This window comes from Semicossyphus pulcher, unplaced genomic scaffold (genome assembly GCF_022749685.1).
Source record: "Semicossyphus pulcher isolate SPU_LCO1_2020_fin unplaced genomic scaffold, fSemPul1.0.p SCAF_1, whole genome shotgun sequence".
Lineage (NCBI taxonomy): Eukaryota > Metazoa > Chordata > Actinopteri > Labriformes > Labridae > Semicossyphus > Semicossyphus pulcher.
This window is the reverse complement of record NW_027211603.1, coordinates 22,580,195-22,605,595: the sequence shown is the minus strand read 5'-3', so window position 1 is coordinate 22,605,595 and position 25,401 is coordinate 22,580,195. Positions and strand designations below refer to the sequence as shown.

Sequence of the window (25,401 nt, the reverse complement as noted above, 5' to 3'; positions counted from 1 at the left end):
CATCATCGATTGGATGCAGAAGTGGACAGCACCCCGCACTGATAAACAAACCAAAACACAATGGATGATTTTGCTCCTGAAGCACTCCCTTCTTTATAACTCTCTGTGAAGATAGATCTATTTTCCGCGCCGCGCGTCAAACATCAACTCGACTTATTTTAAGCTGCTGACGAGAAACGCGCCGTGTTCTCTCCACTAAAGACAGTTACGGGGGGATGTTGTGACACTTGTAGCTGAATCTGGATTTCCATCTCATCAAATAACGGGAGAGGTTGGATTGTTTCACATCCCTTCAGCATCCGCCCTGCAGGAGAGGAGCTCCGGCGCTGTTTGATCTCGAGTGGGGAAGCGCAAAGGTAGCCTAAAGCCATTTACGGACGCATTAATTTCTAAGCCGCTCTCTGCTCCTGCTTGCAGACAGGAAGGAGCATGGATAGAGAGGAATTTGCTCTGACTAGAGCGCTGAGGGGATTTGTAGAGCTGGGGGTGTGCGCCTGTGGAAACTAAACTAAGGACAGCTGGCTCACGCGCCGTCACTGACAGCTCGCCATTTCTCTCCAAGCTTTCTTTTCTTTCATTTTTCACATTTTTGCCGTGAAGACGGGTCATTCTTTTAATCAATCATGGGGAAAGAGGAGTGCAAAACAATGCTGGACGCTTTGAACAAAGTGACTGCCTGCTACAGGCATTTAGTGATCGCACTGGGAAGCACCTCGGACTCGCAGAACCTGCGCGAGGAGCTGAAGCGGACCCGCAAAAAGGCCCAGGAGCTGGCCGTGGCCAACAGGACTAAACTGACCTCTCTGCTTAAAGATAAGAGTATCAGCAAAGAGGACCGGGCCGAGTACGAGCGACTATGGGTGCTGTTCTCCAGCAGCATGGAGCTCCTGGAGGTGGACATGAAGCGGTCCCTGGAGATAGGGCAGGATTTCCCCCTAAAGGTGCCCACCAGACACCTCATCCAGACGGGGATGACCGGCAGCACCACCACCGTGGCGGCGCGGGCTATGAGCGTGCAGAACATGAAGTACGAGGCGGACAGCAACATCGACACGGCCGACCTGCGGGACCTGCAGACCGAGATCTCCCAGGTGAGCCAGATGATGGAGGAGATGGAGATGAAGGTGCAGGTGGCGCCGTGGGCCGTCGAGGCGAAGCAGGAGGCGGGCGCGGAGCTCAAGTCCAACATGAGTGTAGGAAATTCCTCCGTGGGTGTCATCTCCATCTGCGAAGAGGAGCCCAAAGAGGAGGAAGGAGGTGGAAGCAGGGATGCTGGCTTTGCGTCGATCTGCGCCGTGCTCGTGTTCCTTGTCATCGTGTTGGTCGCACTGGTTTTGGGATATCTAGTCATCAATATGTCCTGAACTGTCTGAACCTGCAGCCCACACAGATGGACACGCTGCGCGGCCGCCCACGGGAGCAAGAGAGCAGGCAGCTCCACAAAAGAGGGAGAAAGAGGTTTAACATTTTTACGCACCAAGTCTTTCTCGGATTTGTGAATGTATTCGGGGGAAGTTGAGGAGTTGCACTAGATAAAATGTAGACGAATATAGCCAGAGAGAGGAACACCGTGGGCACAAATTGAAGTATTTTGAGAGGCCAAAGGGGGCCGTGGTCATTTTTGGAAGAGTGGGGGGAAAAAAAGTCACGAAATTACGTGACAGTGTCTGGCCATCAGGATGATACAAACAACACGTAATCCAAGTGGATTAGTGGAAAAGCTCAAGCGTAAATGTAGCCTACTGTTAAGTATTCCCCCCTTTGATGTTCTGCTGATTGTTGCTTTCAGTTTATGAATCCAGTCAGCTGTGGTGGGACCATGTAGTCAGAGCAGCATAGAGTAGTATGGACACTAATAGAGGCAGTGTTACAGCTAAACTCCTCACATCACACAGGTTGGATGTGATCAAATCTGCACTGTTTCACACTCCTGATAGCACAGTTTCAATACAAATCTGTACAGACAGTTTGTAGTCGGCCTGCATCTGGACTGCATTAAATCACAATGTGCTTCATGAGAGCCTTGGGACCTGAGAGACGCCCACTGTCTTTGAATAATGCACCCTTTCACTGTAAGCCTGCTCATGTTCCTTTACTTCAGGGTTTTCTCTTGCAAACAGTGTTGAATGTACACGTTGCAACATGTGAATAGAGAGGGTTACTTGTACATACAGACGGCTGTGTCAGATAGTGTACATACATAATTCTATTTAATATAATAAAATTTTCAAACACACCTGAAAACGTGTTGGAGGTTTGAAGAATGTAAGTCACATTTCTGTTATGAGTTCAACTTCTGCTGTCGGTTTAGATTAGCCCAGTTCATACGGGCCCACAGCAGATGCACACTGAGAGGTATTTTCAGCAGAGGATTAGTATCTTAATGCCTGGGTGTTAAAATAGTGTTTGGTTTAAAATGGAAAACAGACTAACATAGATGCTTTAACTCCCTAATGGATTTAGATGTAAGAGTCTTTGAAGGTATTCCTGTGAGAGAAGGCTATGTAGGCGACGGCTGTCAGAGCCAAAGCCTCTGTTAGGGGTGTGTGTTAGTGAAGGGGGGAGGCATGGTGGGAATGTTCTTGTGAAAGCATGAATTCAGGGTACGAAACAGCAGTTTAGAGTCTCCTCTGATAATAGTTTCATGTTAGAAATCATAATGAAATGTTGTCAAAGACTAAAGAACATCAGTTGAGCCAACAATGCCTCGGAAGAACATGTGTTTCCCTATGTTGTTTATATGTGTTTAAAAGGATTACCAAAAAGGGGCATTTTGCATGTGCAGATATGTACAATTTTATTCATCTAATGAGAATTGTGTGGCTTATTTCTCCAGCAGTTGGATGGTAAAGCTCAATAATACATACATATAATGTTGTAGGGAAGAAAAAACTCAAACACTGACTCCAAATAATTGTGAATTTTTAAAGTTTAATGATCAGTTTCAGCCTCAAAACTATTATTTAATCGTTTAGAGAAATGAAAGGAGTTACAAATGAGTTCAATTTGGATTTTCAAACTGGAATTGCAACAATAAATCGATTACAATCTCTTATTTCAAACTAAATTACACAGTTCCTGTTATGTTCTTGAACAGAGTCATAATATCATATTATAAGATCATTGGCATGTGCTGAGCTAAAAAGAAGACACAGCCAGGGAAGATATCGCACTGAGATTGTTGCAGGTGAAGTCGTGACAGTGAGATTCAGACAATGCATCGGGAGTGTTTCTAATAAATCCTATTAAGGAGAAGTGTTTAATTACCAATGCTAAGAAGTTACCGAGGATTTGTGTCTCTATTTCCATCCGTTCGCGTAAGCCTGTTTGTCGCTTGCTGGCGCTTTAAAACAGTCACCTCAGGATTCATACAGCCATGTTTGTTTTCATCTACAGCTATTCTCTTTGTTATAATCACATTACAGACACTGTCACTGAGTTACTGCTCCAGTGTGATTCTAATGAAAAGTCTGTTGTTATTGCTTCTTGGTTGCACATCAAATGAGCTCTGAATTGACTCGTGTGATCTCCTCCCCCCAGTCTTGAGCAGGTTCTCTGATAATTGTCTGCGGTAAATAGACCCCTGGCATTTAAGAGCCTTCGTTGCAGGCTGTGGAAGTATGTAGTCTCAAAGGACTGAATGTAATTATGGCTACCCTACCCTTATAAGCAGAGGCATGACTCCATGTGGGAGTAATGATTGCATGCAACCTATTTCCACATTTCTTATATTAAAAACTAAAGCCTGCAAAGACCTGCAGATTAAGATGGCCACAATTTGGGACATTACTTAAAATGCTTTCCCTGTTTTATCTCTGATTTCAGCCTTTCTGTGTCCTCTCGGCCTCTTGAGGTTAGAAACGTGTGCAGAAACATTAATAGAACATCGACTCCTGAAAGCAGTGAGGCCACAGAGCTACGATGATATTTTGGCAGCACTTTGATGCATGAAAATCAGCGGCATGCTAAGCTCACACCCGATTCGCAGAAGGCTTTCTGACATCTTGTTTATCCTTGTTGTCCTCTCACACAGGCACTAAGCTCTGCTCGGAGTGAGTCAGGATCCTCTTGAAATTCACGGCAGACTCACATTGTCATCCGGAGAGCCAAAAATATAAAGCCAATTAATTAAACATGGAGGAGAAAGGGAGGGGATTTAAATAGTGACGAGATGAAGCATCCTAAAACGTTGCATGCTTTTTGTGCCTCGCTTTTCAAGAGGAGCTCGTGCAAAAGTCTCCTTTGATGCAACTTTGAGAGCGTTTTTAGATCTGCTGGGATGATTTTGTTGCAGTCTGTTATGTAAGCTGAGTCTCAAAATAGCCACCGCATCAAAGTTTTAGAGTATTTGCTTCATTAGGTACAAAAAGTGGTGCCTAACAGGTGAGTAAAACTTCTCTGCAGCTGTCTAGAGGCGGTTTATTTCGTGTACGATAACACCGTTTATTCCTCTTCACTCCGTGGCTTGGAAACAAACAAACTCAGCAGGCTGGTTCACAGAGCGGAGAGCTGCACGCTTGGCAGACACAGACCTCTGCATCATCACCTCATCTGGACCAAGATGGTGGGTTTCCAAGGCTGTGGGTTGCTATAGAAACCCTTTAACGGACTCTCCACGGCAAAACAGCACAGAAGGTTGAGCAGTGTTATTTCAACTCACCCGCTTTTCTGCCATCACCATCCCACACATGTAGCACTCTGAAGCAGAAGGAGATGTGGTGTGAGGACGGAGAGGGAGGGCAGCGCTGAACCGGGGACAGAACCTCGGCTTCCTGCCCCACGCTGAGAGATGAAATGTGTCAAAAAAAGATGAAAATGAGATTAAGCTGTGCTGACCTCTTCATCGCTCCACAAGAAAATGCTTCAATCAGGTTAGAGTGACTTGAGGGAACGATCAGCACTTTAATACAAATATTCAATCACTTTACATAGTCCTTCTCTCCCTTTCCCCGTGAATATATCTCTACACTTTTCTTCATGCTGTTTAATAAACAATTTTCCTGATTCAGCCACTTCCTGCTGATTTTGCTCATCTAAGCAACCCACTGGTCTGTCGCATCTAAAGTGCACTTAGTGTTTCTGTGCCACAGAGATGAGGAAATAAGGCCACCAAGTGCGCTCTTAAAATATACTTTCTATACTAAATAGAATGGATTAAACCACCCTTGTGTTTAAAAACATAGCGGCCCACATACTTGGTCCTTTTGATAGTAGATGTAATATTTTGTCAAGAACTCTGAATTCTAATTCTTATTCTGCCTGTTTTGATTGTTTTCTCACATGTGCATCATAAGCACCTGAATGCAGTTTGACACAGCATCAGTAAAAACACCAAATTAATAATGAATAAATCAATCAGTTCAATTATAAATGACTTCAAAAATGGCAGACACAGGGTACAACCCATATGACAGAGATGATTTCTAACAGGTTGTCAATTTGCCTTAAAGGGCACCGCTGTGAGCAAGGAAGACACCCAAAGGAGAAAGAGTGGGAGCCCTGCAGAGCCTCCATCGCTGACATATGCGCTCCTACTGAGAGGGGGCATCATAACACGCACACATGCACACACGCATCTCCTATTAGCTGCAGGTGTTGTCTCTAATTCAGTCAGTCTGTTACTATGGCTAACAGCAAAATGTGTAAAAATATAATGGTTGTTTATTGTCTGATAGTGTGGAGCGAAAATGATTTATTTAAGTGATTCTAATAATTGTTAAGTAAAAGTAAAGAGCTTCATTAATCAAACAATGATCCCAATTTCTTACACACAAACAAAATCTGCCTGAGCCGCCTCAAGTGAGATGAACCTCCTGACTTTACCTGCTCTTCAGATCAGCGAGTATGTGGGTAAAACCTACACGTCTTCTGCACAATAAGGCCGTAAGCAATCACTTCAGTTCTGTTGATTACAAGTTTGTAAAAAAAAGAAAAAGTCATTCGTTCAGTCGGGTCAAGAACAGGGCTATTGTCATTGACAAGGACACAGCACGAGTACCACTGAAAGAAAAACTAATGATGGCTGAGATATAGCTGTTACAGTGTAAGGGTCCTTGACTCGTACATGCCGTCTTACTGCCTAAGCTTAAGGCCCGAGCACACCAGGGTCCAAAGAGTAAAATTATGCAGATAAAATCAATACCAATGGAATTACCACAATCAGAGCTCAATGGGCTTTTTTCACAGTGGACATATCGACTTCTAACAGGAGGAAAAGCACAGGCGTTAATAATAACCTTCACAATGGTTCTTATGGTTTTTAACAATGGTTTCATTCAGGTGTCTGAGAAAGCCATGACAGCCAGTCGGAATGCACAGAACCAGGACCATAAAATTTAAGCAGCTAAATGGAATACAGCCATCATTAAGTGCTTTTCATACTGCGATATGCTAAAAAGTCTTCTGTGAAAAAAACGTGGAAAGTCCGTCTACATGTTTGACTCGATACTTTGACACTGGATTTGCACCGTTGAACAATTGCATGCCGTGTTGACAGTTCCAACCTTAGAGGGAGCAGAGAGCCGGAGAATCCAAAATTAAGGAATTTATTAGCTTGTTTGACGTGTTGCACTGATCTGTTCACGACATGATTATACAGGCAGTTATGACAGAGGATTCAATGGAACAAATACAACTGTGCGAGTGAGCTAACCAACCGTTAGCTAGCTGTTTTTTATCCCCTAAATAACAGTTCTTTGTGTTCCTAATTTAATGACTGTAGCTTTACTGTTACATATGAATAAAACAAGGCCATCATTAATGCTATTCTCAGCACCTCTGCTTTAACTACTATGGCAATTTAAAGTATCTACTGTGATATGGTTTATTAACTGATATCATCATCAGCAGTAATTCAGACTCTGTAAATACATTTCTCATCCGCAGGCCTGTCTTAGTCCATCACATGTGCACAGAGGAGGTGTCGGCTCAGCACGTAGGTCGTGTCACAAGTGACTTTTTGAGTCATGAGGCACAGCTTGCCCTAAAACAGGGAGCAGATGGTTGTACTTGGGCGGGACGGTGATCTCTAGATACACGTTGTGTGGATCTAAGCTCACAAAGCGGTGCAGTCCAGAATCATCCCGAGGACCCTCCAGCTCGGAGTCCGTGCTTGTGTCCACCTGATCCTCCTCTGAAGGGTCCAACGGGTAACGACTGTCACCTGGAGAGAGAAAGTAGCAGACAAAGATAGAAATGGTTAATCTATGAACTGATTCTGTTTCATCATTTGCATTATAATCAGAACAATAGAGCGTGGTTGATTGAGTGCTGGGAGGCAGATGTGCTGCCAGCTGTACCGTCTGTTTAATGTGATACAGTAAAAATAAAGACAGCAGCTAAAATAGGCATTAGCAGAAGTTAGAATCCAGTTACTACAGCTGAACACATCTGTTCCTACTGAATACATAACTCTTTACTTTAAGCCAGCATTACTTTCACCGGAGAAGAAAGTGCATTTGGCAGGGACTATTTCTAGCATCTTATTTGGAGTGTTAATCCATGTAAAGTGTGGAGTACGTGGGATTGACTCACTTTTAAACTACAGTTCCCATGTTTTCCCATGTTTTTTCAGTGCAACAATGAAGGGCAAGAGTGAAAAAATATATAAAGCTCTAACTATTCAGATATGTTGTCTTTAAGATCATTTAATTGCTGGACATGTTTTGTGGGGTTTGTTTGCAATGACCAAAATATAGAATATCAATGATATTAATAAAGCTGCTGTAAATATACAATAAAGTCAATGGAGCATTAATTAGGCATGCTGCACTGATGATTAGATGGACAGTGAGCACCTGGCAGCAGTGTTGTGAAGGGTCCATCTTTTGGGGAAATAATGGGCAGCCACTGCTCGCAGCCCTCTGTGGCCCGCTGGCTGGAAAAGTTGTGGAGGTCATTCAGCAGAGGGAGACGACACATGCGGCTGAGCTCATAGAACTGTGGGGGGGCGATCCAAAACTCTTTTGCCTGGTACTTCTGCAGGACTTCTGAGGGTGTGGACCACTAAAAACATACAGAGAGGTCGTGTTTAGCAACTGTACATTTCAGTTTCTCCTCATGCTGTTTTAACCTGGTCAATGTACAACTCACTACCTAACTTTGCCTGTGAAAATGTAAACATACGCTCTTCTAGTCTACAAGCTGTGAATAGTTTCATAGTTTCAGTAAGAGACATCAAGAACAACTGTATAGAAATAGCCAATCTTCTCTCTGATCATGGTTTGGTTCACTCTTGTGGGTCAACTGGTTCCTGAGACTGTTTCATAACAGATAAAATGCCTTAAAGTTATGTAGGAAGTCTTGTTCCTCTGCTTTCAGAGTCAGTGAACAATCATTTTTTCAGAACCGTCGTCTGTGCTGATGATTGAAACAGGTCAGTCTCCTGCCTCTCAGTCTCAAAACTCCTTTCTGTAGGTCAAAGTGTAACCTTGACAGCTACAGTTGAGTTATTATGCAGCGAGGATCTCGTGGCTTTTAGGGATAAGGTTACATATTCACAATATATAGGCTACATTGTAAATATGTTAGCATGATGCAAGATTCAATTACTTGGAACACAGATATGTTATCATTTTAAGCACTGGCTGAATTATGTTTTGAACCCTTCCCTCAGGTTAGATGCAACAGGTGTCTCTGCCTTATCTGTTCTGTTTGTAATGAACATTGGACGAATGTTAATCGTTAACAAGAAACAGATGTAACAAATGTTACCCCCTCAATTATTAAACTACTGGGCAGCAACTAACAACTTAATGTATCATGGAATTACCTCTTTTTTATAGTAACACAATATAACGAATAATTGTCTATGGATCCCTTGCATTTTCTAAAGAAATAATAATAATGAATTATATGTTGACCAGTGGTCATGGACGTGGTCTATGTAACTGACTTTTTAAAAATACGTAAACCCTTACTTTTTTGTACTTTGGATGGCTTATACACCAATACCTAAATTTCTAGCTCAAGATACAGAAGTAGAGCCGGATACATACAATTATTTATGAATAATCCAGTATTTCTTTCATTTCTAAAGATTTTGTCTCATTCATTTATTTGTATAATACAATTTCTAACTTCCCTGATGAACATTGATGCTTTTATATAAGGTGTATAAATGTGTGTCACCTTAAAGTGCACTATTTCCCTCTCATCTTGCAGTGTGTCTGGGATCTCCTGCAGGCAGCAGATGAAGAAAACGGTGTCATATCTGGTCTTAAATCGGCCTGCAGGAGTGAGCCAGTTGCACCACTCATGTAAAGCCCAGATGTTGGGCAGCACCTCCAGCTCTCTGCACAACTTGATGAAGTTGGAGGGGTTTTCATTCACCAGAGCCCTCCACTTTGTGAGCTCACTGCTGCTCAGCCCGCTCACTTTGTTGTGCACCTGTTTTACCTGTTGAGTATCACACCTGCCATCTATGCTTTTTAACAAACTGTTCTCCTCTAGTTTAGACACAACCAAGAGCACACCAGACTCCTCAAAAGTCTCTCTTAGAGCGCATATCCGGAAGGCGACCTCCCCGGGGATAGCAGAGCCCAGCTTCAGTCTGTCTGTGGCAAAGATAGGAGGTCTGGTCTCCACCGGCTGTGTGACCCTCCTTAGACCAAAGTTAGGCGAGTTCCTGAAAGACTTAAAAATGTCCAGCCATTCACTAGAAAAGTCCGAGGGGTCCACCATCCCTCCGGGAAACACGTAAGCATTGGGCATGAATCCACTTTTACTGCTTCGTTTGAGCAGCAAAACGTCGTAATCAAAGCAGGACTTGTGTGGCAGGTGTGACCGTCCATTGCTGCTGCCCAGCGGTGTCCTTGACGGTAAACTGCCCGGGCCTAGCCTTTGTCCTGCGGCTAAAATTAGAGTGGCCGCCTCCTTCCAGTGCTTTAGTGTGGTGTTCATTATTAAAACAACGTGGGTTTTCTTAAATTTCCTCTAATGCTCCTCAAAGTTACAATCCCGAGTTGCTCAGCCATCTGCCTCGCGACATTTGTTTTGGCGGAAGTGACGTCGCTCGGAAATGACAGGAGCCCATCTGCTTTTAGCTTCTATCGCCACCTACAGGCTGATTGAAAAACAGACGGCCTCTAAAAGCAATATCTTTTATTCCACTGTCTGGTACATCTGAAAACTAATAATCAAAAATATCCTAAAAATATGTTTTATTTTTTGCACAAACTATTATATAAATCAATGACGTCCATGAATCCCGAGAGCCATTGAGTTAACTGGAGTGACTGACATTGGGTGATATAATAACTCCTGCTTATATACTTTCTTTTGCAAAGTACAGACTATGCTGCATTTTAACAGTGTTACTTATTTGAATTAACTTTCTTTTTAACCTAATTGAAACTGTATCCTATGTTCTATTATTCAATAACAAGTACAAGAAAAACACATTGAATTTAATAGTATATTTGCTACCTTGCATCAAAGTATTGTTTATCATTATAATACTTTATTCTTTATTATTTTTTATAACACCTTTATATACAAAATAACAAATAAATCAACCATTGGTATTAATCATTCAAATCCACTTCAAGCTCTGTTGCTTTTTTAAAACTTTTTAAACACTCAACCACCATTTTAAATATTTTTCTATTTCTGGTTATTCAGTATCAGACATTTCAGTGACAGAAAACTGATTCTGCCGTCTACCAATCTTCCAAACTTAAATGCCAAAATGCAGTTAATCAGTATAGACCATTCTTTCTCAAACATAATTTCTTCCTCAGTTTGTTAACACACAGTACCAGAACTATTTATATTTGTTGCTGTCAGTGCATTCAATTCAGATCTGCAGCCCCAGTGGACATGTCTGAAACCTTCTCTGTGTTATTGCTCTGAAGTTTTTGTTCTCAGGGTTACTGGGTTCATTCATTACCTTGAGCAGCAGAGGCTGTCTGTCTGCAGCAAATGTTGAAATTCTTGGAAAGGCCTTATAAGACATGACCCCCCATTTCTGCAAGTGCCTCAAGAGCCACAGTCACTGGAGGAAGACAGTGTTACAAATAAATAGTTGTGGACTTATTCCTAACTCTGATATTAAATGGTAAAAACTCAACAGAAAGCATGCCTTTCATACATATCACAGTGTATGCTAAGGCACCACATGTGCTGTAGAAAGCAATCCACAGATATACACATTTCAGAGTCCATCTTCCTTTCTTTGTCCAAACACAAGGACAAATTCTTCTCATATTTAACTCGACCCCCTCTCATTTCAAAGGATACAATAGTCTGTACCTTGAGCTGGAGCTTAAGCACATGCATACCCAGGGGGTCAGGGGGTGCTTAGGGGAACACAGAAGATGCTTGACTTTTCAACTACACTTATAAATCTAATCAAATCTGAGAGCAGATGAAACAGGTCGTAAAATTAATGTTCTCTATCTGATGAATGATATAGCACTTTAAAGTCAGTATATATAATCGATGAAGAGACAGTGGGGTGGATGGTGGGAAGCAGAGATTGTTGGAACTAAACTTTACTGGGATTCAGCAGGTACAGGAAAATATGGCAGGTAATAAAACAGTTCAGTATAAGGCTAAAACCGTCAGAGTCTCTGTACTGGGCTGGATACTCGGCTTTGTGAGCCGAATTGGGAGAAAGGGGAGTGTGGTAAGGAGTTGCCAAAAACACTCACACATAAATTCATGCAAGGCAACAGTACTGAGGAGGAGCAGGCAGGAGACGTGGTCGAGAGCGCAGCCGGCCCAGAACCCGGTAGCACTCAGTATGAGCCGACAAACCAGTAGGGAGCAGGCGGAAGGTAAGTTGGGGCCAGGTGGAGATTCGGGGAGTCAGCAGGATGCACACACAGTGACAAGTGTGCCAACACGGTGAGAGTCTCTGAGCAACAGGAAAACACAGGTACACAGGTAAAGAGTCAGGAAAACTCACTCTGTAGCCTAGTTGCAGCGAAACACCCAAAAGCTTAGGGGAAAGGAAGAAAGAAAGCAGGAACGCTGAGGCAGAACTCGTGGTCGGGGACAGAAGGCTGAGGTGATTTCCTGGATAACAACAAGGCAGGCAGGTCAGAGGCAGGCAGGGTCAGCAACGGGGAATCCGTCCAATAATGAGTGCTGGAAATTCTTGCGTGAGTGGCGAAGAAAAATCTGGCAAAGAGTGTGAGAGCAGGAGAGGCTTATGTACTGGCTTGATTACTGATCAGAAGCATGCACAGGTGAGCTGAGCGAACAGATGAGGTGGGCGTGGCTGGCAGGCAGAGTGGAGCAGAGGAGGGGAAAATACTGGGAGAGATCAGGTGAGCAGTGGAGTAGAACTGTCACACCTCTGGTCTGTAGTAGTTATAATAAAGGAAGGAAGAATAAAGGATCCGGTGGTTCGGAAAGAAATTCCAAACAGCAGCAGCAGCAAAGGTTTTGCATTAGAATACTCAAGAATGTCACAGAGGAGCATGCTTAGCTCTTCCTAGCTTTCATATCTACTCTAAAAAAAATCCCGTGTTTTCCAGAATGACATGTTTAAAAAGGTCGCCTCTGAAATGGGCCGTTCAGCACAGCTGCATGTTTCTATGTAGAACCTTGCTTTCGCTGAAATCGACCAATCATCATCCACCGTCATTCACCTCAGGCTGCCTTCTTGCACTCGCTTGTAGTCAAGTCGTTGTAGATTTCAGCTTACCATCTGATACCTCCTGGTGATTCTGGCTCGTACATATAAGGCTGAATAACCGATCCCAGAGCAGCCTTGTTTTCTACAACTTTGCCACGTGGGATCGCACACGTGGGGGAGGGGCTATGTGATCACTCCAAATACTGTCAGCCAATTGTGGCTAAGGTCTGATCTTGGAATGGCAAAACGGCTAATTTGGAGGAAGAGAGGCTCCGAAAAAATAATTAAATTAAAATATGTATACAATTTTTAAAACGAAACAAACTTTACCGACGTGATTCAAAAACACATTAGAATGACAGAAAATTGATCGCATAGCTAGAATATGTCCCCTTTAAGAAATTGAGACACCCAAAGGTCCTCAAACACTTTCAGTAAAATCCAACACATTGACAGAGAGAGGTTTGAAGACCAGAGAGGAGATCGAGAGGCAGAATTGAAGGAGAAAGTTACGAGAAAGTTACACACACACACACACACGCACACACACGCGCACACACACACACACACACACACACACACACACACACACAGACACACATTCATTCAGGGGTCTCATATATCCGTATCAAAGAGGCATTGTGAAGTAAGTGAGGTTATATAAGGTCATTGAGGGGGGTGTGCCTCAGAGTTTTTAGTTGAAAATGGATACTTTCCGAGTGATTCTCATTGAATCAGTCACAGCTGACTTTGTGAGTCTGTGTGGCATCTTATTGTGATTACTTAGAAACAAAGGAAGGGTCTTGTCACAAAACACAGCTGGTAAAAAATATTTAGACAATCACCAATATCCTCAGTTATATTCAAACTCTCCGTTTCCATATGATACTGTTTTTGCATACACACGCTGTCATTTAAAATGAAGACATCAAACTTCCATCCTCTCTTACCAGAAGGTTGACTCAGCAGCATCTCACCTTTGAGCTCAGATCAATGGATTTTAATAACTTTGTAAACTGAACAACTGGACACTCTGCTCCTGTCTTGTTACCCACCTCCAGGCCTGTCCGGGATGTCCAATCAGACGTAGGACCCTCCCACTGGAGGAGTGTGCTCGGTCTCAGGGAGCCCCAGGTTTCCTTTTGCATCAGACATTCCTGCTCTCCTTCATTAAACTTGGCTCTGTGTCATCTGTGTTTCATATCACTGCGCCTCTGCTACAAAATAACCACATTCAAAGACCTCGGAGCTGCACTGAGGGGATTGTTTTTGTCCGGGGCATATGTAAGTGGAAAAATTGCCTTTATTTATTTATATCATGTTTCAAGGGATATGTATAGTGAATGGGACAGACTGCCGTTCAAACAACCATATGCAGTTAAACATTATCATGAGAGTGGGCTAGCTACTTACTTACAGCTCACGTAAATGTATAAAGTTTATAGTTTTACAATAGAGAACAGAGGCAGGGGTGTGGGCTCACTGAAATGCATATGCGTGTATGAAGTGCAATAAGTAATTTAAGGACAGATTGGCTCGGAAAAATAACTACATTTGAGCTGGGAGCTGTGAGGTAAGAACAAATCTGCTACTTTTGCCAGCCTGTTATCAACCGCTGCTGTTCATTAAACCCACCACTAATCTCCATCTTCTAGCATTTAAGATACCACAGACAATTATTGACACTAACTGCACAAAAAATAATAAAAAATAGCTCTGTGTTGGAGTTTTACTTAAAATCTCCACCCACAAAAGTTTTTTTTAAGGTGGTATTCTGGAATTTATTGTGTATCGTGAGAGTTAAGCTGCTTTACAGTATAATGAAGCCTCTCTATTAGACATTCAACACTGTCTTCAGCTGTGTATCTGGCACTTCAAGCTGTAACTTGCGTTGCTTGATTTGTGGCTCTGAACAACTGTAACATAGTCATCACCAAAAAAACAATCTGAAGACAAACTATGCAAAGTCAGTCACAATATCAGGGCCTGTGCCTTTTACAGCCTTTTACCTTAATCAGTAAGACCACAGGTTTAACAATTAACAGTCTTCACTGTTTTGTTTGTGCTTGTGTGAGCATCATGTTCGAATCAGTGGAGATTGTACTGCCGATAGCCGCTCCGTTTTTGAGTTGTGATGACCTTTGATAGAGACAACAAAGATTAGATTGGATAACTCACCAAGAAACATAAACAACGTCTTGAAAAAGTTAATTAATAAGTTAGTTAATTTTGCATGCGTTTGTGTTTTTTACTCCTGAGCCAGAAGACTGAAATGGATGACGGCAGCATCAGGAAGAGGAAGGAGTCGCAGAACGGCTCCATTGGCCACATCGTGGACTGTCAGACCAAAGACAAGCAGCCCGCCAAGGCTACTGTGCTTCAAAAAGATGTGTGTGTGTGTGTGTGTGTAATCCTGAGAACAGGTCTCATTAGATGTTCACACTGGTAGGATCCCACCATGCGTACCTTTTAATACTAGTGGGGGCTGGAAGTGAGTACCAGGCGGTACCACTTCTACTGTCTCTACACATAAACTCCACAGTGATCCACTCTGTGGCGTCTGGGGCCCTAAGCTCCCTAAGCCCTTAAGTGAGTTTAGAGTTGTCTGGAAGGGTTTCACCGGATTAATCAGGATTATTATTTTAATGTATATAAATATTTAATAACTAGCACTACCTTTATAAAAGAAGGATCTAAGGTGATATGAAATCTACAATGATCAAATTCATTGAATGTCTGCTTGAAGCTGATTTGATTCCTTCCAAGAGTCACATGATAGAGGCCATAAGTGCTCTGAGTCGGAAGCCATGCTAGCACAGTAATGACTGTATATAAAGATGGATGACATGTCTCCACCTCCTCGCACTGTATGAATGAAAGCATTAACATACTGCCTTTTCCACTAACCAAAACATACATTTAACTTGAGGAAAAGATGGCAAAGATCCCGCACGTTGGCGCATTCAACAGCAGAACAGCTTCTTTTATTGGTCTGAAGCAGATGCTAATGGATACAGAATATTCAATGACTGTAGTGATTGTTTTAGTTCCTCCTCTACTCTGCTAATCCAGAACAGATCGACTGCAGGAGCCGTATTTGTCAACAGAGCTGTCGATCGTCCTTTTTACAGCATCAAATAAGGGAGGCGGGCTTTATGCCCTATACTGCAGCCAGTCAGCAGGGGGCGCTCCAAATGTTTCGGCTTCCCTTCTGGGGAGCTGTCCTGTCGTCCATCTTTTTATACAGTCTATGATACACAGTGGTGCTGTTGGAACAATGTGTAAAATTATGTATTAGCATGCCAAATTAAAGCTAAGTAAGATTAATAATAAATAATGCTGGGACTAATAAGAATATAATTTGGTTGCAAGTATTTTGTCATAAACCAAATGTTGGACAAAGTCAAATCATTGCTATATAAGTGAGGAAAGATTAAGGGATCATCAAAGTCGTTATGTTTCATCCTCTGGCCACCATGAAAAGTGTAGCCTACGAAATGTTGTGCCAGTCCATGATGTAGATGCTGGAATATTTCAATAAGTTACACCTTTGAGCTGCATCGAGTGTGACATGATAAATCAGTGGGTCCCTAAAGTCATTTCATTGAACAAAGTTAAGAAGTTAGCACTGAAATAACCCTTAACCCTCTGTTTGTGCTCAGGTTGGCCTTCTCAGTGGCATCTGTCTGATTGTGGGGACCATGATCGGCTCGGGCATCTTCATCTCTCCTAAACCTGTCCTGCTGTACTCTGGAGCGGTGGGACCCTGCCTCGTCATCTGGGCGGCCTGTGGCGTGTTAGCCACTCTAGGTGAGAACAGCATCCAAACCAATACAGGACTTTAATTAGCATCAATTAGTGATGACCATCTCTCTATTTTATCTAAAACCACACTCGAGGATACACTGTAATATGGACACAAAATGATAAGTTGATAGATGTTATAGGGGTAAAATATTTTTCAGCAAAATGTAGGTCAATGATGATGGAAAAAACACGAGACACACATGTCCTTCCCATTATTCCCATTTCCTTCTGCTTTAAAGTGGTAATCTCGAAGATCCCAGTTTTGTTCTCTTTGGCAGCTCCTATGTTGATACAGGGTAATACAGGGAGCACACTCCAGATATCCACAGTGTCGCATGTGTGACATCTCTTGATTTTCCTTGCTTTCCTTTTCAGACTGTTTGCCTTCATCTGAGCGTAGAATTTCTTTGGATTTTCACTTATTTTTGAAGTTGTATCTGTAGTCATCGATCTTTTCTTTGTTTGTTCAGCCATAGTAGATTACTGTTTACTTGCAACACTTGCAGAGACCGGAAAAGCAGCCGCTTAGCTCCGCCTACCCTCTCTGGCAGACCAACCACTGCTGGGTGATGGAAAATGCGTCACTAATTGGGCGCCGCTTGTGATTTTTTCCGCGAAAGTCGCCACAGACACCCAGTCTGTAATACTGAAAATGCAAAGGCTTTCATCTCTTCAATCACCATTGTGTTACCACATTCATTTAGACATTTATTTAAATGCAAATCTTCAAGATTATCACTTTAAGCTTTAGTTGCCAGCAGTGTTTTTACCAGCTGCTGTGAAGCTACATGTGACACTTCAACATGTAAACTGCAGGAGCTGGGGATCGAACCACCAACATCTACCACTGAGCCACAGCCTTTGCTGGTGTAACAAAGTTACTGCCACGTTTTCTCTTAATTTTAATCAGTGAACAAAGAAATTGGAGATGAAATGACTCATAATTGTACGTTGAAGTAACTACCACTTTCATTGTGACATGTTTATTAAAATGTTTGAAATCGTGTACAGCATGTCTATCAAAGTGTGTAGCAGTAAGACCTTTTAGCTAATGAGGTTTGAAGATTTATTCATCGATGAGCGTGTAGAACTCTTAGTGCTGATTATAAAATACGTTTCATCTGAATTCATCCGTCTCCCAGAGGCCCCGGCTGCTTCAGAGGAGACAAGATTCGATTAGAAAAAAATTCCCTTCAGAAGGTCTTGGAGTGCAAATTCTGACACATTCAACTAAAGCTTTGGTGTCTCTGAGAGTGAGCTGGTGGCCTTTACTGGCATGTTATTGTGCTACAAAAAAAGAGAGATCACAACGTAACCATTAGTCTAACAGTCTACTCTCTGTTCATGGTGTTGCATTATTATGTTTAGGGATTAAATTATAAGCATTAATTTAAGTTTTAAAAAAATGACAGAGTTTAAGAGAGAGTTGAATACATTCTAAACCTTAGGCTCACCTCTCTTTTTTTCTCTGTCTCTGCGTTTATGTGTTTGTGCATGCGGGTACGCAGGAGCACTGTGCTATGCTGAGCTGGGCACCATGATCACCAAATCAGGGGGAGAGTATTCCTACTTTAAGGAGGCTTATGGCTCGGTTATAGCTTACCTTTACTCCTGGACTACTGTCATGGTGCTGAAGCCCTCCTCCTTCGCCATCATCACGCTGAGCTTTGCAGGATACGCCTCCACTCCTTTCTACCCCGGCTGTACTCCTCCTGCTGTTGTTACCAAGTGTCTGTCAGCAGCTGCTATATGTAAGTTTCACCGTCAAAGTTTTTGATCACAACTATCCTACATTAAAATTGGACCTGCATCTGAAAACTTGGTCCTGAAAGCCGCCATATTGCATGTTATTAGTTAGCTGTTAGAGTCTTTTTAAAATCGTTATAAATTGCAGTGTAGATATGAAGAAAAATGATGTACTAGTGAAGTGAAAGGTGAAAATGTCTTAGATTTCTTGTAAAATTACAACTAATTATACCCATTAAGTATATGTAGTGTGTAGTATTATGATGAAGCTCTTGTGTCTTCTCAGTGTTGATCGTCTCCGTCAACTGTCTGAGTGTGAAACTGGCGAGCTACGTGCAGAACTTCTTCACTGCAGCCAAGCTCTTCATCATCATAGTCATAGTGGTGGCTGGCATGGTCATGTTGGCACAAGGTGGGCCTCCCCTTGCTATCAGTGTCTTTAATATACAGTCTTTATTTCTAACATGATGTAAAATGTAATAATATCAATCAATATTTAGTTATTTGTTGTGTGTTTTTGTGCAGGAAAAACTGATACTTTGTCAAATGCTTTTGACGGCACATCATCGTCTTTTGGAGCGATCGGACTGGCATTTTATAACGGGCTTTGGGCTTATGATGGATGGTAAAGGTTAAACCTTATTTCTCTTTGCTTTTTATTAGGGATGCACAATATTATTGGCATGTTATCGGTATCTGCAGATAATGGCTTGAAAATGACATATCGGCTGATGTCATTTTTCTGCCGACATTTTCTGCCGATAAACCAACGCTTTAATTACACCAACATGCCCGATGATTCCCTAAAAAAGCTTGACATAAAGCTACGACATTAGCTCAGCTCAGAAACTCTTGCCAATGAATAGAAGTTAAACAACTTTCACAACTCTTAACTAGCTAACAGTTAGCTCACATTCTCGTCATTTTACCGCTTTTAAAAACACGCTGAAAATACACTCGCGGCCAAGCCGACGCTTACAGAGTGTAACATAAACATCAGTGCAAAACTAACTTACATATTCATGGATGCACACGATCACTGATGTCTCCGTAGTAGGTGCAGTAAACAAGTCCGGGCATGTCTCCCTCACTGCCGTGTTTCGTTGGGGATGCTGCATTCAGGTGCGCTCAGAAACGTGAGTGATCAGACACCTCTTCCGTCGAGCTTCAAGAAGGGTGCAAGATTTTTGGCTGCTAAAATAAGAGTAGGCATGAATCAATTCCACTACAGGGCAGACTTGATGTTCTCTGCAATTAGGTGGAAAAAAAACATGTGCCTAATATATCGGTATCGAAATCGGCAAAGTCTGCAAAAAAAATCCAATATCGTGCATCCCTGCTTTTTATTAGCATTTATCCTGTAAGAAGTACAACTCTCCCTTTTAAAGAAATGCATGTATTTGTTATTTCCATGGTACAATGAGCCTTTTCCTTCTTTCCTGACTTTACATAATAGTTTAATTTATTGAAGTGCAGAACATGGCAGGTCAGTGAGTGGCAGTAACTGCCCCTGTTGTACCCTTGGGCCTTGTGCATATTAGATGCATGCAAGGAGGTCTATGTGCCTAAACTTAGCTGGACCTGAAATGTCCAAAGCAGCACCCTACCATTCCTCCTTTAACCAGCTTTCGTCTCCCTACCTGTAGTTGTACGAAAGGACCATTAAGGGTTGGACTATCTTGGGTTAGATTCTTCCTTCCTCCCCTCCAGGTGCAGGAGTGTGTGGCAGAACACTGCCGCCCCTTTCTTTGTAAAGTCTGTAAGGTCAATCAAAGGCCTACATTCTGCCCCCAAGTATTTCTGGGTTGACCTGGAGAGGTGGCCTCATGTGACCTCATTCACTTTCATTTTAAAGTCATGTCTTGATCAGAGCAGAGGGCACAAGTGTCAGGCTATAACATTTAGTCCCAAATAGGCCAATTAAAGGGCAGAGAGACTGAAAAACCTTTTAAAACCCCTAAATACCACATCGCTGACATTGAAGATTACCAGGGGGAGGGGAGGGAGGTGTGGTGATCCCTCGCATAGCATGGTGGGAGAAAGTAGGCCTGTGTGCGTGGCTGAGCGAGTCCAGGCTAATGTCAGTGTGTTGCTTTGAGGATCGAGCTTCTGTCGAGGACAAATGCCTTTAATTAAAAGGAATGGAGTTGTCAGTATTTCTTATTTTATGGGAGTATGATACCTTTACAGAGGACAAACCCTCCTTGTTTGTCATTCCCCTCTTTTTTTTTTCTTTTTTTTTTACTAGGAATCAGCTGAATTTTATTACAGAAGAGCTGAAAGACCCCTACAGGTAAGACAAAGTCACTTCTAAGAGATCCTTTTACTACTATTTAAGATGTATTTAAAAAATGGCATTTTGTTACAAATAAGTAAAGTAAATATAAAACGTGCTTTTTTAATTCTTTTCGTTTTTTTTGATTGTATCATTTCAATCAAGTTATAAAGAAGAGCAAACATTTTGATTAAGTATATACAATATTCAATTTTTATTTCTTAAAATTATTTGTTTTATGTCGATTAATCTCAGGAACCTTCCTCTGGCCATTATCATTGGGATCCCTCTGGTGTCTGTGTGCTATGTGTTGGTGAACGTTGCTTACTTCAGTGTTTTGACCACCACTGAACTGCTGCAGTCTCCTGCTGTAGCTGTGGTAAGAAGTAGTGTGGTGGCAAAAAACGTCCTGAGCTAAAAGGCCAGAATGAGGCCTGGACCCCTTTGAAGGCAGGCAGTGGAGACTGGCAGACATTCTATACAACAGTACACTCTGAGTTACTCCCAGGAATGTAACTAACTACGCAGTTTAAAACTTGAGTTGTTATACCCTATGAAGCCCCTTACAGAAATCCAACCAATCTTAAACCTTGAAACATTGGTGTCACACAAATGTGGAATTGTATTTGTCCCAAATTTCAAGTACTTCTTAATTTACATAAACCATTACATCACCTGACATGATTTGGCCTGAGCTCTCAAGATTACTTCATTTTAACAGCTACAGGTGGTGTACACACACATAAGCAAGATGAGTATCCACATGTTACATTTGAAAACCCCCTGCACTGGACACAGTTATCTCTGAATGTAGGTAAGGGTGGTTTTTAAAGAAAATATCAAAGAAAGCCTTGAAAACTTGAAAGTATAAGCAGCTAAGTATTGGTTCACTCTGCTGCTTTGTCTCTTCTGAATGATTGCTTGTGCCTCCTCAGACTTTTGGAGATAGAGTCCTGTACCCTATGTCTTGGATCGTTCCCCTCTTTGTCGTCTTTTCTACATTCGGAGCGGCCAATGGAAGCTGCTTCACAGCTGGCAGGTAAAAGACTAAAGTTAAATTAAAAAACTCAAGTTAAGTATATCAAATACAGACGAATAGGAACATATTTTTCTCTATTGCATTTGTGATGAGATGATTTGCAGCATTTTTCTTTTGAATGTGTTTTTAATTTTGCATAATTTATCATTATATGCAGCGTGTTTGCTGTTGATGCATTGTTTTAGCTTTTTGAATCATGTTTTTCCTTCTGCAGCGTGTTTCTGTCGTATTTGTTTAGACTTTTGTACATGTTTTTGAAATCCCATTGCATGCAGTCCATTTCTCCTAATGAAAATCTTGGACGGTCGCTTTGTCGTGTGCATGTTTGTTAGTGTAAGAAAAATATACACAACGTTTGAAAGTGAGGAAAAAAAAAAGTTTTAGCTGGAAAGCCTGGCAGAGTAGAGGAAAGTGATATAAATGCAATAGGAATACTCGTCAACATAAAACATGTCTGTGTCTCTCTCCTCTCACAGGCTGGCCTATGTATCAGGCAGAGAGGGTCACATGGTGAAAATCTTATCCTATATTAGTCTAAAGCACTACACTCCATCCCCCGCTCTCATATTCAATGTGAGTGCTGCATGTTTAAACCGCTCCCTCACATACTTTTGAATTCATTTTTTTTATGTTTAAATCATTGCATTATAGTATAATCTGTTAATACTTAAATCTGCTGAAGAAGATATTTCTCACTTCTTGTTTTTTTTCTCTGTTTCAGGGTATTTTGGCTATTTGCTACATTATCCCGGCAGACATCAACACTCTCATTAACTACTTCAGCTTTGCTACGTGGAGCTTTTATGGACTGGCAGCGCTCGCTCTCATTGTCATGCGATTCACCAGGAAGGAGCTCCACAGACCAGTGAAGGTGAGGCCAAACTTTCCAACCTTCGTCTCAACAGATTCATGCATTCTGATGCTTTGTTTACTTGAAACTGAATCCTTATCTTTACACACATTCAGACTACATAGATGCTGGAGTCTAATGTTGTGTTTCTGAGAAATTCAAGGTGTTATAAACCGATTAGGTTGCAAGATAAAGTGATTATAATATTTACTGAAGTGATGATTTAAGGCAACATCAGCAGTATCTCCAAATAACATAACCCTGCAGCCATTTAACACTAATGTTTCATATTTACGACTAAATTCTGTTGCGTTTGTGATCTATGCAGAAATTAAAGTAAGTATTAAACAGTAGACCTTGTTTAATTGTGTGCTTTTGTACTCAAAGGTACCAATTGTCATACCGGCCCTCATGGTCCTAGTGTCCTGCTACCTGGTCCTGGCTCCCATCATTGACAAGCCAGAGCTGGAGTACCTCTACTGTGCCATCTTCATCCTCAGTGGACTCCTCCTCTACTACCCTCTCATCCACCTGAAGGTCAAATGGGCACACAAACTCATGAGTGAGTTCACCTTTTTACTGAAAGTTGCTTTCAAAAGGTAGAAAACAAATTAAAGAAAATACAGTGTCATGTTTTCCTGACCTCACGGAGAACCGACTCGACTACTATTGATGTGACCTTTGACCTCCACTCCCCTGCAGGTCCCATCACCATGCACCTCCAGCTGCTGATGGAAGTCGTTCCTCCTGAGATAAATTAATGAGACAAGACCGCACTGACAACCAGGTCAACGTCTGCTGCTTGTTGCGAAACATTTCGAGCCTGGTTTTGGGAACAGCGGGCTACAAATTGTTGCCAAGACTTGGAGAGAGTCAAACATCAGAACTCAGCTCTGTGAAAAGCAATGTGTGAGAAGAAGTGAAAGGTGATGCACTGTGTTTGTGAGCTTGTGTACAGAGGTAGGATGACATCATTTGTCATGTCGAGTGTCCTAAAGGGACACCTTTGCTGTAAATAACATGTAGATAGAAAAATATAAGAATAGAAGATGTCTTCACATGGAGAAATAAATCCCTTACAAAAACCTTCCCGTGGGGATATTTAGGCCACAATTACAGATGTTAGGTTGTACTTTTTATAAGATACTTAACTTGTTTAATAGATATAGCAGCAGTTATAGGACGCTTTCTGCATGTTAATGTGGAATTTACTGGGCCAAAGATTGCATAATGTGGAGCATCGAGAGTGTTAAGATATGCATGAATGTGAGCAAAGTGAAACGGTAAACATTTTAAATGCAATACAGAAACATGAAGGCTCAGCAGATCATGGAACACGGTGTGAAAATATGTTATATTCCTGCTGAGGGTCTAAACTAAAACATTGAAACCAGTTTCTTTACTGGTGTTTGCACATTGTTTAGAATGTTCTAGAATAGCGCTGTGGTGCGATGGCTGGTGTCGAGCATCAAGTGAACATGGGAAATAAAACTATTTTACATCCAGCTATTATTTCTTCTGCGTCTCCCTGATCTGACTGATTCTACAGTATATTGTGTGCATTTTGTCTATCATAGGATACAAGCTTTGCATTACTGTCAATGTAACAGTCAGGCTCGGGATCTGTATGTATGTATGTATTTTCTTTTGACTGGAAATGTGTCTTGTGTAACTTCATGGAGGTACATATAACTGATTACACTATGCATCGCATTGTATCTGAAAGCACCAACAATTCATTCAGCAGTAAATAACAATTTGAAGTATATGTCAGATTAGATAACGGTCTAACAATCACTGTTTAAATCAGCGTAAGGTAACTTTCAGAGGACTAAGAAGGCCACAGAGCCTCTGTTTGAATAGCATATTTTATTTTTTACAGAGATGCTTTCAAATTGATTGTTTCTATTTTAGCAGTGGAGCTAGCTTTGCCTTCAATCACACTGATTAAAAGGTACAGCAAAACTGGGCCCTAAAAAGGATGATGGTGTCCACTCTATAACTATAAAGTCTTAACAAAACTGTTGCATTTTTTTTTGCTTTATTTATGGGACAGCTGAAGAGAGACAGGAAATGCTGGGAGTAGAGAATGGGGGATGCCATGCACCAAATGATCGGCAGACTGGGAGTCTAACCTGCGATCAGTGTGTCGAGGGCTGTAGCCTCTGTATATGGGGCGCCTGCTCTACCAGCTGAGCTAAACCAGCGCCCTAAAATTGTCGCACATTGAACTTCACCAAATTCCGATTCACTACAAACATACTGTAAGATATTTGTATTTTTTTCTTAAATGGGTGGTCTATTAATTTCAATTCATGGTCTGAATCAAGGAACCTTTAAACATTTGCTATGAAGAAGACAGAGTGTGTAAGTAGGCACAGTTACAAGTGAGAGAAATTAAATCAGTGTTTCAGGGTTCCAACTGTCCACCAGATGTCAGTACAGAACTGCAAATAAAGGATGGTTTGTGCATTTCTATGTGTTTACATTCATAATATTGCTTTGTTTTACATAACAGTTCTACAAGCAGCATAAAAAGTAAACAGTATTAAGCCACGAGAGATTGTTAACTTTTTTTTATTTAACAATTCATTCTGCTCTGCAAACAGAAGTGGTTTCACAACTTGATTTCAACTGTTGCCAAGCAACACATAAACAATTTCCTGCACTCTTGCTACTTTGTCTACACACTTCAGCAGATCAGCTACTTTGTATCAACATCATCATGCAATAAGTGAAGTGAGAGTCTGTTGACAGTTGCTTTGGTTGGCGGCCCGTGTGATTCAGAGGAACAGCTTGATTAATCAAGATAAACTGTCTGCTGTAACTTAATGAACAGTATTCAGAACACCTGGCTGAGGCGGAGTGATACACAGAGTGAAAAGTAATGTAATACTACAATCATGAGCTGTGTCCCAATCCGGGGGCTGCAGCCTTCTTAGGCCGGATTTGAAGGCGGATTGCGTCACAGCGGTGCATCAAAGGCTGTCCCAATTTGAAGGCTCCTTCAGATGCGGCCGACAAATGCATCCTCCTTTTCCAAGGCCACAAAGGAAACATCGTGTGCATCCTTCACGGCCCAGCGTATCCCGACATGCATT

General features: G+C 41.8%; 3 protein-coding genes across 3 annotated transcripts; 2 read left to right on the top strand and 1 right to left on the bottom strand.

Annotated features, from left to right (window-relative positions):
• Positions 1–502: 502 nt before the first annotated feature.
• Positions 503–2,431, top strand: LOC138592021 (regulator of G-protein signaling 9-binding protein). The gene has a single exon (XM_069662626.1). The coding sequence runs from the start codon at positions 624–626 to the stop codon at positions 1,362–1,364; it is 741 nt and encodes a 246-aa protein (XP_069518727.1). The 5' UTR covers positions 503–623; the 3' UTR covers positions 1,365–2,431.
• Positions 2,432–6,531: 4,100 nt separating this feature from the next.
• nudt19 (nudix (nucleoside diphosphate linked moiety X)-type motif 19) lies at positions 6,532–9,987 on the bottom strand. Its single transcript, XM_069657495.1, has 3 exons — positions 9,130–9,987; positions 7,797–8,004; positions 6,532–7,162 (listed from the first exon to the last, which is right to left on the bottom strand). The coding sequence occupies exons 1-3, from the start codon at positions 9,898–9,900 to the stop codon at positions 6,945–6,947; spliced, it is 1,197 nt and encodes a 398-aa protein (XP_069513596.1). The 5' UTR covers positions 9,901–9,987; the 3' UTR covers positions 6,532–6,944.
• Positions 9,988–14,843: 4,856 nt separating this feature from the next.
• On the top strand, positions 14,844–23,061 carry slc7a9 (solute carrier family 7 member 9). Its single transcript, XM_069660068.1, has 12 exons — positions 14,844–14,972; positions 16,246–16,393; positions 17,899–18,141; positions 18,423–18,548; positions 18,662–18,761; positions 20,385–20,429; positions 20,667–20,790; positions 21,347–21,450; positions 21,927–22,023; positions 22,172–22,321; positions 22,688–22,862; positions 23,003–23,061. The coding sequence occupies exons 1-12, from the start codon at positions 14,856–14,858 to the stop codon at positions 23,059–23,061; spliced, it is 1,488 nt and encodes a 495-aa protein (XP_069516169.1). The 5' UTR covers positions 14,844–14,855.
• Positions 23,062–25,401: the final 2,340 nt, after the last annotated feature.